Source organism: Bacillus rossius, chromosome 3, assembly GCF_032445375.1.
Source record: "Bacillus rossius redtenbacheri isolate Brsri chromosome 3, Brsri_v3, whole genome shotgun sequence".
NCBI classification, from domain to species: Eukaryota; Metazoa; Arthropoda; class Insecta; order Phasmatodea; family Bacillidae; genus Bacillus; species Bacillus rossius.
Window position 1 is genome coordinate 35,411,970 of NC_086332.1, and position 19,093 is coordinate 35,431,062.

Sequence of the window (19,093 nt, forward strand, 5' to 3'; positions counted from 1 at the left end):
TCTGACCAGCAATTTGTGAGCACAGTTTATCAACATATAAATAAGAGTTTATATAAAATGTTTAGATAACCATTCTAACCAAGAGAATATTTGTATTATTTACAATTGTTGTTAGTCATTCACAAGTAATAGCATGAATTTTTAAAGGAGGAATTACGCCTGAGCATTATAAAATCTCGACAATGTCTTGCCACAATATGATCGGTAAATATAAACAGTTCTCTAGTCCCCCCAAAATGGCGTCATACGCTACTCTCATTGGTCCGTAACAGAAATAAAATGTATCCAGTTTCTATGCGCACTACCTGTCTCCCATGCACACGGCCGTCCTATGGGCTATTGTGATTTAGTAGTTTAGAAAACATGGCGGACAAATCTTGTGTCACGACCTACTGTTACTGTTATATTTTCAATTGCGCACCCAGTTTGAAGAGTTAATTCTCCGCACGACTACAACTTCCATTGACGACGAACCGTTTGGTGAAAGACGCTGCCGGGCGATGCGACATCCCTCCACGAAATGTGCCGAGTTTTAGTCCTACTTGCGGGACGCGAGACCAAAATACAAATTTGATGAGAATAGCACGTGAGTGAGATAATAATCGGCCGGTGTTACGTCGAAGCTTTCACGTCTGGGGGGCGGCCAGATTCTTCGGAACCGGTTCCCACGCGCCGGACTCATCGAGTGGGCCGACTGGTTTCCGTTATCGAGCTATGGGGCTGGAGTACCATCTCCGCTGCAGCTGACTTCAAGAATACCCCGGGCTCCGCATTTCGGAGCTGAGTCGACAGTGGACTTAATTCATCATCACCGCTTGACTTTTGCTTGACGAATTCGCATCTTGGCCTGTGGTCGCCTGTACGTATGACAAATCAAGTGTTTGGTTGAAGTACAGACTGTCCATAAAAGAATTTCCCAGTTTCAACGGTATATCATAACAGTTTAATTTAGACTGTTTACACATCAAATTGAAGGTAAACTAAACTAGTTTTTCTTACAAATGTCCAATATGTGCACCTTTACTTAAGCGGCACACATCCAAACTGTCCAGTTCTTCCCACACTTTGGATAACACTTCCGGAGTGTTCTGAAGAGGCTATAGAAGGTTCCGTGCACTGTGGAAGCAGCAGACGCGATACAATGGCGGCTTCAGGATGACTTTTCGGGAGGGGCTATCGCACAAAGAAAGGTCGTAGTTGCAAAAAATGAAAGCGGTCCGATATTGGCCTTGGAATATTATTTACAAATTACAGGTTTCAAATACAGAACCTTAGTAGCTCCATGCAACTTTTGATGAGACAAAAGTTAACATATGAAATTAAATATTTAAGAAAACATAAATATACACTAATCAATAAAATTGGTCTCGGGAGGGGCTATCGCCCCCATCGCCCCCCTTATGGAGCCGCGCTTGACGCGATAGTATGATGTTCCGGGAGATCCGTCTCCGTTACGTGTTCCGTTGTCTCCGTTTCCGTGCCATTATTGAACGCGCTTTTTGTGACATGTACATTACTTTTTGCGTATGTATTTGCGGTGTTTGTAGCTACCACTTGAAATAAAGCCAATTTGTGTGTATTGCATTAAATGGGCCATTATGTATATTAGTGTCGCAATGTTACGAACTGGTTATGTACTGTGAAACAATGAGGTTAATCTAATATTGTTTTAGACCACTAACAAATGCCACGTTCCGTCTCTAAAAAAATCTTATAAAATACTTAATATTTATAATACGTATATCAAGAAACGAAAATACAAATTAGGCGATATTGTAAAATGTATTATGGACCTAGATCCTGAACCCGAAAAGTTCACATATAACCTATATCCTGATATAATTCGGGACAAAATTAAATTTCTTTGGTAATGTTTTTGGACTAGATTTTTTTTATATTTGCTGAAAAGTAAAGAGATGAATTATGATTTTGATTTCAATACTGAAAACATTATACCGTAAATTGTAATGCGTCGCTTCTTATTTTATTTGTTTATTTAATTTTTCGTGCAACTGTATCTTCATGCACGATACACCACATGGTACACGCAATACATGAGACAAAATATTGATATTTTGGAGTGTGTTAAAGCACAAAGATCGTGATTGTAAAATTGCAACTTATGTAAAGAGCAAGAAATTACTCCTCCGATGAGCTATAAGCTAGGATACATGTTTCCAGTCGTAGCCTGATGCTGTGTGATCTTCTTCTGCACGCCACTGTCCTCTTCATGACATCAGGCAGCAAGGACGGATCTAGACTTTCCTTCGCCAGGGGCAGAAATTGTGATCACTGATCAGCAAAACCTCCCCCCTTCCCGGTGCACCCTCTCTCCTCAGCAAGAAACGTACCAGGTATGATTTGTTTCGCATCCTTGTACATCATATGCAAAATTTTAAATTACTTTTTTTTTTCATATCATGTGTACTAACCAATGTTTAAGGTTCAACTACAACACAAACGATTATAAAATACAGTTTTAATTGTGTTGCATTTATAAATTACGTACAACATTGAAAAAAGATATTTGACAAAGTACAGAAACTAAACTTACTTTCAGTGTTGTATTACATAAATCCTGTAAATACAAATACAAGATTCAACTTGTTTGCTTACTTGTATGGTAATTTATTAATTTATTGGCATGCAAGTTTCTTTGTGGTATACCACTGACCTGTACATCTCATACCACACTTGTTCAAAAATATTGGCTTACCTTGTACCTAACCCAACTTGCCTTAAATATTGGACACTTGTAATTTTTTTAATTTATGAAAAAAGAGATGGAACAAAAACAAAGTATAAAATAAAGGAAGCTGCACTACATGAAATTACAGAACTATCTTTGAAGTATTTTATTAAAACGGAGTTATTAATATTGTACTTTCGCAGACTTTTGCACCTCAAATGTTCAGCTATACATTAACTGATAGTATTGCATTTCCGTAAAAATATCGAAGACTTTCTCATGATATAGTAGTAACCAGTTTTAGCCTGTAGAACACAGTAATGAAAATAAACCCTAAAGTTAAATATTTATTCCGTTTAAGGTGTGGTTTAGTAAACTACAACTCTTAGTACAATGTTGCAATGATGTTTAAGCACCATAATAAGAGAGAAAGGTATCAGAATAAAAAAAATAACAAAAAAAATCTGGACGTTTAAAAGCTCAAAAAAATATATATAAAATAATCTTGAATGACTATGAATTTTAACTGTTTTATACAACCAAAACCTTTTGAAAAATAGGTTTATATATATATATATATATATACACACACATATATATACATGTGTGTGTGTGTGTGTGTGTGTGAGTGTGTAACGCAGGTTTACAATACAGCAGACTAACCAGGTAGTTAGTAACTTTCTCGTTTTGTAAAGGAAAGACACAATATAGTGAATTAAAAGATATTTAAAGTAATTCATAATTTATTCATTTTATATTAATAATTTCACTTGTAAGAATTCAAAATTACAATATTTTATAAATACTAAGTAATTTGAGGTAAGTGAATATAAATACAGACACAATAAAAATTAATTGCACACTTCACTTGAGAGTACATAATGCTAATCAGGATGGAGAAAATAATCCTCTAGCTATGTAACCAGCACCATTAACTGCCAACATCTTGACATTTATGGTGATAGAATTGCAAAAAGCTAACATCTTCAATCGAAATCATGAAATGTAACATCGAAAATTCTTTCTAATCACTATTACATGTATTACAAAAATTACAACAAGATTATTAAAACAACAGACTATAAAATACAGTCCTGCGCATCAAGTTAATGTTTAACTATATAAGGCAAGAATTATGATTATTTGTACAGTAAACTTTAGATTGTTTTCACACAGTCAGTAGCATTCAAAATATGCAAAAAAAAAAAACATATTAAAGGGTACACAACCCAGATAGATACTCGACACACGCAGTCCTGCGACAGCCTCATTGCTGCACACACACTGATTGGCTGTGGCTGGTGGGGCAGTAGCCTTCTTTCGCATGAAAATTGACAATCACCGAAACCTCAAGAATAATTTGTTTGTATGCTCGCATTCAAAAGCTATGATGAGTATGTAAGCGACATGATCACCACAGGAGCAAAACTTTTCTATTTATCGTGAACTCCATCCGCACCCCCCCCCCCCTTTTTTTTTCCATCACGGCCCGGATTCTCACAGGACGTATGACAGCTGTGACAGAACGGAGGGTGGCCAATAAAAAACTGCGTTCCCACACATCCAAAAAACTGAGTACGCCTACATCAAAGGGTTGTTTGCCGAACATAAATTAATTGGATTTGTGAAACATTCTTGATTGGAAAGCAAATGTTGCTCACCCAACAAAACCGGCGTTTTTAAATACAAGTATTCTTCTTGTTAATTTAGCAAAATTAATATTTTTGTTCAAAAGAATTTAGTTTTGCCAGCAATATTTTTTAAAACAGCAACTAGTTACTCGGTTTGCAGTTTGCAAATAACAACTTTATCGGCACGTGCAAACTTTTCTTAGTACACGCGTCTGTGTGATTGTCCGGATCTATTACTCGGCTTCAAGGCGTGGTGCTTCCGTGCACAACCGCTGCGCAGCGCTAGTCGCAGAGCGACAGTGCTACTACCGTCCGGCGGCTCAGTACAGCATGTCGGGCAGACAGAGGTGACGGTGCTTCCGTACGCGGCCGCTGCGTAGCGCTAGTCGCTGCGGAACAGTGCTGCCACCCTCCGGCGGCTCAGTACAGCATGTCGGGCAGGCAGAGGTGACGGTGCTTCCGTACGCGGCCACTGCGTAGCGCTAGTCGCTGCGGAACAGTGCTGCTACCCTCCGGCGACTCAGTACAGCATGTCGGGCAGGCAGAGGTGACGGTGCTTCCGTACGCGGCCGCTGCGTAGCGCTAGTCGCTGCGGAACAGTGCTGCCACCCTCCGGCGACTCAGTACAGCATGTCGGGCAGGCAGAGGTGACGGTGCTTCCGTACGCGGCCGCTGCGTAGCGCTAGTCGCTGCGGAACAGTGCTGCCACCCTCCGGCGACTCAGTACAGCATGTCGGGCAGGCAGAGGTGACGGTGCTTCCGTACGCGGCCGCTGCGTAGCGCTAGTCGCTGCGGAACAGTGCTGCCACCCTCCGGCGACTCAGTACAGCATGTCGGGCAGACAGAGGTGACGGTGCTTCCGTACGCGGCCGCTGCGTAGCGCTAGTCGCTGCGGAACAGTGCTGCCACCCTCCGGCGGCTCAGTACAGCATGTCGGGCAGGCAGAGGTGACGGTGCTTCCGTACGCGGCCGCTGCGTAGCGCTAGTCGCTGCGGAACAGTGCTGCCACCCTCCGGCGGCTCAGTACAGCGTGTCGGGCAGGCAGAGGTGACGGTGCTTTCCTGCGCGGCCGCCTCGCAGCGCTAGTTGCGGAGGTAGTGCTGCCACACTCCGGCGGCTCAGTAGAGCGTGTCGGGCAGGCCGTGGGGGCGGGGCTGCGTGCTGCCGTCGCTACTGGAGCCCAGGCGGGACTTGTGCGTGCTGGAGCTGGAGGTGCCCGACCAGGAGAAGGAGGGGGGCCGATGCACCTTGCTGGAGCCGCGGCACGGGCAGGAGCCCTCGCACTGGGCGATCACGGCCCGGATCACCTGGCACACCGCGTCGAACGAGCGTAATGTTAAAATAACTAACTGCATAATTATTTTAGTTATTATTAATGTAGGCACCCGTTGAAAAATTATGAATACAATACACACTTTAATCTGCGCTATTAACTAATAATTTTAGCAGCAAGAAATTAAGTGACCACAAAAAAAATGTTTCAAAAGAGCGTAACAACAAAAAAAGATAATCTGCCAAAATAAGACTTTCGGGCATACAAACAGACATATAGCCTACATAAAAGACAAAAATACCAACCGTTCTTTAATAACATTATTAATTTCAGAGATATAAGCATATTAAAAATATAAAAACAAGATTTTCGAAAGGGAATAAGTGAAAAATTCCAAATATCATTAAAGATTCTCAGTGACACAAACTTAGATTTCAAAAAATACATACATACATTTTTGAAAATTTTCACTAATTTTCGTTTAGACTTAAACTTTCTGAGGTATACATATCTCTTTGGCATTACAGAGTCAGTGATTAGAGTAAGTATACTTAGAATTATATGATTTCAAACGAATTTATTTCTAACATGTTGACCTTAACTCTAATCCCCTTACAACATACCAGGTAAAAGAAACAACGAATACATATTTGTGAAGGGAGCAAGAAATAATCTTTGTGATAAAATTGAATGACAGCTACAAGCATAAATCCCTACTACATGTATAGAATATTGTAGTTAAAAGGGTTTTCGAAATATTTTCAATATCAAACAAAAAGTTAAAATTCATAATGACTGATAAACTAGTAAGTGCAATTCAGAAAAATATCGAATACATTTTTCTTTGTATTTCAAATATGTATGTTCTCATTGTTTGAAAAAAAAAAAGCTCTCTACTTTTTGTAATAATTTTAGCAGCAATAAATTAAGTGACCACAAAAAAAAAGTTTCAAAAGAGCGTAACAACAAAAAAGATAATCTGCCAAAAAAAGACTTTCGGGCATACATACATACATATAGCCTACATAAAAGACAAAAATACCAACAGTTCTTTAATAACATTATTAACTTCAGAGATATAAGCATATTAAAAATATAAAAACAAGATTTTCGAAAGGGCATAGGTGAAAAATTTCAAATATCATTAAAGATTCCCAGTGACACAAACTTAGATTTCAAAAAATACATAAATACATTTTTGATAATTTTCATTAATTTTCGTTTAGACTTAAACTTTACCTTTCTCTACTACTGTCTGCCAAGCACATTGACTCAGACAGCAGTTATGCAGGTAGATTTTCCTGAGTGTGTTGTCGATAGTCTACCCGTGCAGGCGTTTCATCTCGCTTGCCTACCAGTCCTAAGTTTTAGTGAAGGAAAAAGAATAACGGTTCCCGTGCTTCGCCTCGACGTAGCTTGGACGTGAAGGTTAGTCTCGAAATATCTCAGTAGTTTAAACCACTGTAAATAGTGCCTGGATATTGTCAAAAACAGTGAGGTAGTTAGTTCAATAGCAAGTTAATAAAATAAATAACACGAAATAGTGCTGCAAGTTTGGTGAAAGAAAACGAAAATACTATGCATCTTAAGAATACAATGTATATTTATTCATGTCAGAACAATTCCCACCACCACTACCATTTTGGAATATTTCCAGTTATTCATGATTCTAAAGTTAATGTGAATTTGAGTGGTGAAGTAACTTTGCCTGGTTGTTAACGTTTCCAAAATATTTTCTGTTGGAAAATCTCCAATCTGCACTAATTCGCGGCTTTGGCACTTATTACTGACGGATTTATATCTTCGCGTTGACAATTTCTAAAACGCCTTGAGTTACAAGTAATCAAATCGACTGCAAACCACGACATTCTCTTGAAAAGTCTGGTAAAGTATCTTCTCCAGAATGGGAAAAAATTCAGCTCTTCAGCCTACACCCCTGGAGTAGGGACTAGTGAATGAGATCCAGAGACGGAACTAAATTAAAAAATCGGAAGTAAATCTCGTTTTTTTTTATTTATGATTTTTTTATTTGTGATTTGATTACCACTGAGATATGATTTTTTATAAAAGTAACAATTAACACTATTATATAATATCTTAAGTTTCTGACAGACACAACCAGGGGCGTAACAACTAAATTTCCAAAAGGGGGGGGGGGAAATATACCTTTTTATAAAGAATAATCGATCCCCCCCCCCTATTGAAGCGGGGGGTCCGGGGGTCCTCCCCCGGGAAAATTTGTATTTCAAGGTGGAAAATGGTGCCATTTAAGCAGTTTTATTATCTAAAAATTGATTACACAGCACTTTCCTTGCCCCCCCGTTTGCCACCACTTCAAGGTTTCAGAGGGGGGGGGGGCAAAATACCCTTGCCCCCCCTGTTGTTGCGCCCCTGGTCTGAGCCCAGCTGCGCCGAGGACCCACCTTGTCGGTGCAGGTGAAGGCCAGGAAGATGAAGAGCCCCTGCAGCGTGTTGAGCGCGATGAAGGCGTACCACAGGCCCTCCATGTCCAGCGAGCCGGCCACCAGCCCCACGGTCCACGCCAGCCCCATGACGAGCGCCAGCCGCACGTACAGCCGGAAGTCGCGCCTCGTGTTGCTGCTGGACGTGTACCTGCGCATGCGCGCAGCGCTCCAGACACCGTCGCCCTCGCGGCCGGGAACACAAGCACTCGCGACACATCTGCGACGCCAGGGCGACGGAAAATTGGCGGGCTCGGCAGAATTCCCCATCAAATTTATTTTAGCCCGTTTTTATTGACTCAGTCAGGGCCGCAACTAGAGTCTCTGGCACCCGGGGCATGAATGGATTCATGCGCCCCCCCCCCCCCATTTTTTTTTGCACATACCACACCAATAAAGCGGGGGGTCCGGGGGCCCTCCCACGGAAAAAAATGGTGCCATTTAAGCATTTTCCATACCTACATGTAACAGTTTCTGTGCTACTGTAACTTCCATGCATGAACCCACTATGTCCATAAAGTAGTCCGTATAATCACTAGACTTGTTCATTAAATATGTTGAGACGTTATATTGTAAATCAGATTAGACATTCCTGGCATGCAAGTTAAAAAACTTTTTACCACTTACCAGTTGTAGTAGGAATTACAATGCAAGCGATTTCGGTGCCCCCACAGCTTTGCGCCCGGGGCGTATGCCCCGCTTGCGGCCCCCCCCCCCCCTAGTTACGGCCCTGGACTCAGTTTCTTGTATTTTTTGTACATACCACGTTTTTAAAACGGACTAAAAACTATAAAATCATTTCTCCTAGCTCCTTACAAATTTATGACCTCATACAGATTCCTAACCCCATTAAAGATTGCCCTGAAAACTTGTGATTGTGAATTTGTAATAGCCATTAAAATACTTCTAAGAAATAAGTGGGGCGCACGCAATAGTAAGGGGTGTAGAAGAGTAGTTGACGTTGAAAAAAGTCACTCAACAGTTCGTATCTCTTGCAGTGCAATAAAATTGTTAGTGACCTAGCTAAAATATTAATATTTCATTGCATGCACCCCACGTTTTTTTTTCTTTTTAAATCTTACAAGTATTTTCATGGCTATTAAAAATTCAAAATCACAAATTTTCAGGGCAATCTGTAATGGGGTTAGGAATGTGTTTGAGGTTATAAATCTGTATGGGGCCAGTAGACATTACATTTTATAGTCCATTTTAAAAATGTATTATTTAAAAAAAATTATTTAATTTTTTTTATATTCTATTTTCATCGCGTCGCGGGCGCGGTGTTACTGAGATGCGTGTCAGAATTTAGTTTTCGAAAGATGGTTAAACTGGTGCATTGGTAAATTATTTTAGCATTCATGTATTTTCAAGTTTTGTTTATTGTCCGTGAAATCTCTGAAATGTATGTACGCACAGGGTAACAAATATCTTTACAACTGAAAGTTAACTTTGAACTAAACAAAGTTAATTTCCTAAATCTGAAAAAAAAATGCAAACATTTATGGTTTTCGTATTTTTGGTGCGTATGTAACAGCAAGAAACATTTAATATAATAGATTAATTTTGGTTGTCGGGCAGGTTTTCACAATAACACGATATATCTGCTGTCGCGTCGCCATTTTCTCATCGCGCAGCCACGCTGTTGTGGTTCCAGCGTCACCCTGAATCAGTGAGAAGAAAGTAACTGAAGATTTAGAAACAAAACTCGGCTGATTGTCAAATTAGCGGACTTAATTGATAATCCGTGATTAAGGAAATGAAACACTCCAAAATCAAAGAAAATCATGATTTCAGTAGTTTCAAGGGATTTACAGTAAAAATTATTTTGTTTCCGGTGGTTGTGAAATTTAAAATTGACTGTACAACTAGCACCAAATATATAAAAATTGTATATGTAAAATTTTACATTAGATCAGGTGGAAAGGTAGTTGGTAACGTTCTTGTGTACCAAGGAGAGGGGGATATTACAAAGATATGTTTTATTTTACAAATTTAACATTGAAACACTGTGGCATACAATATTAACGCTCTGATTTTTACAGATTTAACTATCTCTGTGATTCTGACTTGAAACACTTTTAATTATTTGGGTCTCCCTCAAACCATATTCTTGGCTACGCTACTAGGTAGCTTGGGCTTTACGCCCAGTAATATTAACAGCCGGGAGCAGCCATGACAGTTTATTAATTACAATTTGATTGAAACAACTATTTTTGCCCAAACTTTCTGTGCAGAAAGTAAGCACGGTAATATTAGCATTTATAAAGATGAATTTCGTAAGATTACTTATTTTTTTGTTTTGCTTTCTCGTAGATCTTTTTATATTTTATACTTCCACGGTGAAATGAAGATGTTAAGCAATTATGTTTTGCCAACACGGTCGCTTGTTCCTTTATTTGTGTTGTACACTTTTGTTTCTAATGATCTCATCCCGTCAACTAGTAAAAACAACAAAAAAATTATTCGTAGATTTAGACTAGGCCTACTGAAATTAAACATAAAATTTTGTGTAGATCTTTGAAAAAAAGATTGCAAGAATTAAAAAAATGTGAGTGAGTCTTCCAGTACTAGCCAGTGATGTGCAAACATCTAACCTCGGTAATGAGCAAATTAATGTCTTCTGATGTTGCAAATAAACTTGTAGTACGAAACTCGGACATGAAATTTAACGTTAGAATTCTTTAAAATAATGCCGAGCATGATAAATATCGAAAAGTATTCATTTTAGTGGGAAAAAAGGTAAAAATATTTCCCCTTTTTAAAAACCTAACTATAATTCTATTTAACAAGATGATGATAATCTTAACGAACAGAACCCAACCCAGATTAGGATAGCCTAATTTTGTTTTTATTTCCTACAATTTTTCTCATAGTTGGTACATTTGAAGCGCTTTGGGTAGTTTGGGTACAGTTATGACGCATCTCGTGCGCTGGTGTAGGCAGGATGGCTTACAAGAATAGAAAGCAAAGTTAAGGAACTCGTAAAAATGTTAATTTTTTTCCGAGATATTCATATTTTATAGGCTATATACGTTTATAAGACTATTGTGTTCCATGATGCGATGGGGTAGCCGAGCGTGTAAATGCGTATGCACCATCGAGCGTGGTCGGTACTTTGAGCAGCACCAAATGCCGTACACCGGGAGTAAAGGCCAGCCCAGTGACGGACGGCGTGTCGGCTCACCTGGCCGTGGACGTGGTGGCGTAGATCATGTAGGCGCTGGACGCGAAGAAGCCCATGTTGAGCGCCATGACGACGGCGAGCGGCGCGGCGAAGAAGGCGAGCAGCGCGTCCCTGCTGCCGAACCAGCAGGAGTAGCGGCCCATGGCGGGCCTCAGGGAGTCCAGCACGGCCCCGGGCCCCGCCGCGTCCACCAGCCCCGCGGCCAGCACCACCAGGCCGGGCGCCCCCCACGCCACCGCCGAGTAGCACGCGAACTTGCGCCACTGCCGGCCGGCGGACACGCGCAGCTCCAGCGTGGCCAGGCGCAGCGTGTGCCACACGTCGAAGGCCATCGTCAGCATCCAGAAGAAGGAGGACAGGAAGAGGTAGTAGGTGGCCGTGCCGACGACCACGCACTCGGGCGTCTTCCTCGCGAGGAACTGGCTGGAGATGAAGAGCAGGTAGCCGAGCAGCAGCGCGAGGCACAGCGACGCGAGGTTCTTGCCCGACAGGTTCCTCATCTCGGGCACGACGGCGAAGGCCAGCAGGTGCAGGCACAGGAACACCACGGACACACCCAGCCCCGCCATGGTGACGTAGCCCATGTAGGGCCCGAACTTGTCGACGAGCTCCAGGCCGAGCGGCACGGCGCAGATCTCGACTCCGCCGCCGTCCACCAGCCAGTACTCGCCCTCCTGGAAGATGCGCTCGTACTGCGGCACGAAGATGCTCTCGTTGCCCAGCATCATGAACTCCTTGCCGGACAGCAGGAACTTGGGGCACTCGAGCAGGGGCAGGCTGGCGTCGGCGGTGGCGTTGTCCTCGCCGGGCAGGTGGTGGAACAGGATCTCCGCGGAGGAGTGGTTGCTGTCGCGGGCGCCGACCTCGTAGACGGGGGAGGGCGCGGCGGCGATGCAGCTGCCCTCGGAGAACTCGCGGCCCGCGGGGCAGACCACGCTGCGGCAGCGCTGGAAGAAGGGGTCGTACAGGTCCGAGGTCTCGGAGCAGGCGCGCATCTTGCCCACGGCTCCGTCGCCGCCGCCGGACAGGTCGAACAGCACGGCGAAGGCCGCGGGGCTCCACTCCTTGTTGAAGGCGGAGCGCTGCAGGCTCTTGGTGCACGCCAGGTACTGCCGGCAAGAGCACAGCTTCGCTACAGCCCGCCCTTCGGGTCAGCCCGGTTCACCCTTAAATAACTACTATGAACTTATGTTGCCAGTTAAAATATAAGGGGCAAGCCGACTACACAATAATATATTACTTAACTTGTGTAATTTAATTTTAAAATTTCATCTAAATTTTGATCCTTAAATTACTCTGCTAAATTATTTAATTTATTGCTGTTTGTATTATAGCAAAAACATTTATGCTAGTTAAAAATAATTAGAAATGTTAAATACACAAAGTATGAAATTCCTACTGTAAAATAAAAGTGTTACATGTTTCATCTTAGAAGCCGTGTACTCATATTCTGACATTCAGATAAACCACTTTTTCACAATTACGTGGAAGTACTGTATTATTATACTAACTGCGACTCTGCAGAAGCGTCGCCAGCTTATAATGCATTCTATATATTTTATTTAAAATCTCGGTGTGCAAACATTACAAAAAAAACTTACAATAATTTTCATATAATTATTTTTAAAAATATAATCATAATGTGAAGCAACATTATAGGAAATATGAAAATCTAATTAAGTCTGAGACTTGGTTCATGTGTTTTGTTTGTGCTGCGGAATGATTAGACTCTTACATCCAACCAGCGGGATAAAAAAAAAGCATAACCAAAGATTCATTTATAAGCTGTAGATAAACTAATGCAAATGAACTACACAAGCTGAAAATTATAATAAATATGTTAATTCGAATGCACTATAAATTAAATGAAAGTTAATCATAATTAAAGCGCATTCCAAAACAGGCTTAATGAAAGTTAGTGTTAGTTTATATGTTAGATTATAATGCAAGAAAATGTAAAAAGTTAGAAGATAATAAATTGTAATGAAAACTATTGCTGATTAAAATTAAAGCCCATTATAATACAAGCTTAATAGTGCACATATATTATAATACAAGTGAATTATAACAGTACACGTTATAGGAAGTTGTGAGACGCTGTCGGACGGGCTGACGTGACCAAAGGGCGGATCCAGAATGAGGCTCAGGGAGGGGCCAAATTAATTTTTATAATAAAATTTGTTTATTTAGAATTGAAATACGGAACAAGAAAGTTTAGAATGGTCTTAATTATCTTTCTGCTCTATTTAATTGACAGCGTGGGTTGGATGCTGAATAACAATTTTGTCGTTCTTTTTTAGTCGTGTGCATTTGATTTCTGGTTCAAAAACGTCCTATTATTAGAGACCGGAAAAATTCGCGGATTCATTTCACGACAGCCTAAAATGCATATAGTTACACCTCAGTGCTGCCTCTGCTATTCGCTCACAACTCACCTGGATGAAACTGGGCCAATGAGAAACACCCGACCAAAGCTTTATCGAATCACAGGCCGATACATTGGGACGCCTTCGCAAGGCAGCAGCCAATGAGAGGGTGGCATTTGACCGAGTGTACGTAGAACTATGGAGTTCATCCTGGAGGTCATTGAACCCACGAATTTTTCCTGTCCCTACCTATTATTTATAGCACTGCAGCAAAATGATACTTTAGTAATTTTGGAAAACTATAATTAGGAAAATCAGAATTTATTCAGGGTTCAGGGGACCTGGGGGGGGGGGGGGGAGGGGCATGCCGCTATGCTCCTCCACCCCCTCCCCCCCCTTTCCTTCGGTATCCGCCAATGGACGTGCAGCGCGCGGCTCACCTGGATGGGCACATTGTTGCAGACGGCGCAGTGGGGGTTGCGGTAGCCCACGCCGCCGTTGTACACGAGGCTGGTGTAGGCCTCGCAGCGGTGCCGCACCTCCGAGTTGGTCCAGTTGACGGCGCACGTGCGCACGATGTCGGGCTGGCAGCGCCGCACCACGTGGCCCGCCGTCTCGGGCATCACCGGGTCCACGTGGCACGCCTTGAAGCCCGTGTCCGTCAGGTTCAGCCCCCACGACTGCTGCTCCTGTCAGGGTCACACGCACAAAGGTTCAGCGCGCTTCCTTTGGTTCGTCTGTCTTAGTCCAGTCATCTTAGTAAGTTCAACCCGGAATTTTGAGATACCCAGCTATAAACTCGTATAAACTTGTATTTTGACATCCTAAAAGTTGTCTCGAAACCTACATATGGTAGGGTGTACGCGACTATTAAAATAAAAGGTCAAAGGTCACAAAAATCGATTTTTTGCACATGTTTTGCAAATATCTCGTTTCCTATTGGTTTTCCACTATTTGTATTTTTTATCAATATTGTAGAGTATTAAATTCCCCACAACTTTTGTTGCAAAAATGTTTTTATACGTTGAATCGTTTTCGAGATAGAGGGCGGAGAGCGCGCGGCTAGAGCATCATTTAAGGTCAACCGGTAGTCCCGGTCAAAAACACGCAAGGTTCAGAAATGTTGTTCAGGGTTTATTATTTTTGCATTCTTGATTCTATTCCATGACACAAACTGTGCAAAACTTCAATGGCGTATATCCAAAGAATATTGTGTTAAATCAACATTTTCCATTGCATGAATAATTTCAAGATCGAAACAAAGTTTAACGCTCAGAGCGAGCAAAGTGTACAGTCAGACAATTAATTGTAAGACTCTACAAGAATTTCGTGACCATGTTTATTAAAATTGTGAAGCTGCTGTGTGAACTTTCATCTGTACTTTATTAGCTATCAAATAACTTCCCGAAAACACATATGTCAACAGCAGCGCCTGATGACACGTTTGAATTATGGGACACTTGTATTCTTGAGCACAAGCAAGCATACTTTCGCTAATGCTCGTCCACATACTTGCACACATTATTAATCCCTCGCATGCTTGTTCACTTGCCTGTATGCTTGTATACTCGCACACTTGTGCACGTGTTTCATATATCTGTGTACCCTATACATTTCCTATCCCTCTATCTGTGACGTTTCACTTCCAACGCGCGTAATGATCACGAAAACACCCGTTTATTTATTTTTTGCTGCATGAAAAATTATTGACACTAAGTCTGTTACATAAAAACGTCTCGCAAAAAATAGGGCTTTAATTAAATTTTTTTCCTGTGATGGTAGGTTTTCACACGTCTATGAGATTTTAACTGTAATGTAAATTTAGTTGATTGTGCTCAGCAACATTTAAAATACTCTAAATTTGTGAAAATTTGTGAATTCTCCCAAATGCTTTTTTTTATACTGACCGTGAAGTTGCATGAACGAGCTGAGAACTTCGGATATGTTCGCGACCGATCGGGGGGCTTCGAATATAACGCTTCCCGCAGTCTCGATTACAAGAGTACTTTTGAAACTGACCATTGGACAATATCACTGCCCATTAACTAGAATCGATAGACTGCGTCCACGCTCTGGTATACTCCCAGTTAGATTCTTTAACATAACGTCATTAAAAGTGGTGACTTATAATTGTTTTTTTTGTTCATGTTAAAGTGAATAATATGTGACATCATAATAAAACAATTTTATATTTCAAAATGATATCAAAGTACGCTAAAAAATGTTTCCGAAAGTTGAATATTTACGTGTTTTTTTATTTAACATCTTGTCAAAATCAAGGTCGTTAAATACAGACACAATATATAATCACAGTTCAAAGAAACTGGGGAAAGTATAGGCCAAGGTCTACGTTCAGAAACCACCCAAGAAATGGCCAGAAGTGATGTCAGTAATGTGCCGTTGTGCACTTGTTGTGTGGGCATGCGCCCATTATTGCTTATATGTTGTTTAATTAAATGCAAACTGGGAGGCTACTTTTTTTATATTTTTTTAATACCTAATTGTTTTTAACTTTTTGATTATTTGAAGTATAATGAAATAATTATTATCTTAAGTATCAATTTGTAAGAAATAATTGTTTTTGTATAAAAAAATGTTTTTTGTTAAAATATATTTATGTCTTTGTTAAGCTTTGTGGATTTAAAAGAAAAACATATGGACTTCAAAAGACTTTAAACATCATAAATTAATTTTTCCTTTTGTTTATATTAATATTGTGGTTAAGATTTATTATTGAGTTATTGCACTTAAGTGCAGGAAAGTGTAACATTTTAAGTTTCTCATCTCTATGTATTGTCATATCTATGATCATCTTCATATTGGAAAGGAAAAGGTAGTACTTTCTTTTCTGTTTTTGTCAGCCATAATGTAGACATCAATATTTTTGTGCTCGTCACGTATCCATCGACATCCATGTCGAAAGTTGTGTATTTACTACCGCATTAGCGGTCCGGGTGTTGGCGACCTCTCGCTGCCCCATGCCTGAGGTGTGATCCATAAGCTTCGCCCATAACATCTGGGCACCCCAGGGCTTGTCCCGTGGTTCTACGGCGATGGGAGCCGCCAACAAATATCCCAGGAAAGTTTTCGACGACTAAATCCTAAGCATGCAGCATGGGTAGTTAACCTGTTTCGGCCGCGCGTATCTTCTTGCAATCTCATCGAATATTTCATCAAACTACCCCTTTGGCTTCGAAATCATTTTATTATTGAACTATATTTTAATACTTTCTGTATCTTAAATTTACAATAATTATTTTGAATATGTAACTAAATAATAATTTTTTGAAAATGTAACTAAGTAATAATAATATTTTTTTTGAAAGTGTAACTAAGTAATAATTTTTTTGAATATGTAACTAAGCAATCATTTTGTGGGGCCCCATTTTTGTTTTGACTGTACGAATACTCAATTAATACTCTTTATCGTGTTTTAAATAAATATGTTTTGTTATGGCTGACCCGATATCAGTGTGTATTTTATTTTGCATTTACCTAACCTTTTTTAATTAATTTCTTATCTATATAAATTCTTAACAGGTTATCAACTTTTGTTCGGTAGTTTTCCCAGTCGGCATATTTCCTCTCTACTCATTATTTATTCAATACAACAAAGTGCCGTGCCATTGAGCCTAAGGTCCTGGAGTCTTCCGTCGTGATTTGCCTTGGTGAGGTTTGGTAAACTGAGCCAAGAGTAAATAACGGCTCAAAAAGATGGTAGCAGAGCATGGTTGTTCTGGCATGTTGCTTTGTTGTGTTTCTTGTGCATGTGTAGGATATTTTATTTTCCTTGCATGTGTCCCTGCCTCAGAGTTTTGCATGGCTTGGGGATGGCAATAGTTTGTTTTGTTAATTTGGTCTTGGTATAAGTTTTGTAAGTTATTTGTTTATCATGACGTCTACTATTGTGCCTGAGTTCTTGTTAAAAGATGAACTTACTTTTGAGTGTCTTTCACGTGGTCTACCATGTGAAAACACCACAACTGCCGTTTTGCGTAAATCTCTGCGCACTGCCCTTCAGAATAATGTGCCTGTTGTTAGTGATAATTTAATTGACCCTAATGAGGAATTTAATTTGGTCTCAAGTAAAATCCTTGTGTTACAAGAGTTAGTGACAAATCTTGTTGATGATGAGAATTTTGCGCTTACTTTGCCTAGAGTGAGAAATAGGTTGAGACATTTGGAACGATGCGTTCAATCCCTGTTAGAGTTACATTCTCTTGTTTTGTCTGAGGTCCAGGTTGCCTCATTAAAAAATGTTTTTGCAGAAGTTAAGAAACTACTTGAACTTGTCAGTAAATCAGAATTAGATTTTTCCCTTTTAAGAGACCTGAATCCTGTGTCATCCATGACACAAGTCTGCGACCGTCTTGCTGGGCTAGCATTGCCCGCTGCCTCTAAGCAGCATCCGACTACTGCACCTATTCCAGGTCCTTCTCATGTGAATTCCGATCCTCCTGTGGTTGATCTACCTAACCTAACCTACACCACGGTGACACCGCCCACGAGTTCAAATTCTCGTGTCACGTTTAGTAACGCATCATGTGTACCACACCCAGTGACAACACATAACACTTCATTGCCCAATGTTTTTGGTAAATTGACTCACCCGCTAGAAAAAATGTTAAAGGATTTTCCGACCACTGATGGTCTGCATATTCCTACCTTTTTGAATTTTCTCAAGCTTATCGTCAAACTGAAACAAAGTAATAGTATACATGAAACTCAGATTTTAGAGGTTATATACCCTTTTACGCTTGGTCCGTTGGCTGAAAGGACACAGTTGGCCATTACACAAATGTTTTCGTTCGATCAGTATCATGAAGACATACTTAGTTTCTTCATCCCATCTAGGCTACTGACCCAACTACAGTTGAATAATTACAATAGATTACAAAAGCCAGGTGAACATCTTGCAGCCTATGTTAATGAGGTAAAAGAGGCGGCTGCTATTTTTCGTTTGCAAGTTAGTGAACAGGAGGTGATTAACACCATTTTAGATGGGCTCACACCTGATGAACGGTCCAGATTAGTTTTTCTAACTAAGCCTTGTACATTTTCTGAATTGGATAGGATGTGCATTCACTCCCAAAATGTCCGCTTTGCGGATCATCAAAGAAACGGGTCGTTTTCTCAGTATCCTGGAAATAAACAATTCAAGTATTATTCTAGCCCGCGTACTGAAATGCATCCCAGTCATAATGCAGTATTTAGGACCTCAAACTCACGATTTCAGAATAATACACCAAGAAATCAGAATCAAACTTATCATGGGCCTATTTGCCATTTTTGTAAGAAGCCTGGGCGTGTAATAAAAGAGTGTAGGGAACTAAAACAAAAAAAATGCTTAAAGCAGGGAAGTAAAGTGAGCGGCTTCCACTGCAAAACTAAACAAGCCAATAATTCTCAATACAATGCTCACCTATTTCGTCAAATCAAATCTGCCCGGAATTTTCAAAGAAACTTTGGAATCCAAATTCCTTATAAG

General features: G+C 40.6%; 1 protein-coding gene across 1 annotated transcript in view; it reads right to left on the reverse strand.

Moving 5' to 3' along the window:
- Nucleotides 1-3,414: 3,414 nt before the first annotated feature.
- The window catches only part of LOC134531267 (uncharacterized), a 141,543-nt gene continuing 125,864 nt past the window's right edge, over nucleotides 3,415-19,093 (reverse strand). Inside the window, exons 5-8 of the mRNA XM_063366959.1 lie at nucleotides 14,046-14,294; nucleotides 11,240-12,348; nucleotides 8,017-8,206; nucleotides 3,415-5,627 (exon numbers count right to left, since the gene is read on the reverse strand). Coding sequence (XP_063223029.1) covers nucleotides 5,439-5,627; nucleotides 8,017-8,206; nucleotides 11,240-12,348; nucleotides 14,046-14,294 — 1,737 coding nt within the window. The 3' untranslated portion in view covers nucleotides 3,415-5,438. The remainder of the gene's footprint in view (nucleotides 5,628-8,016; nucleotides 8,207-11,239; nucleotides 12,349-14,045; nucleotides 14,295-19,093) is intronic.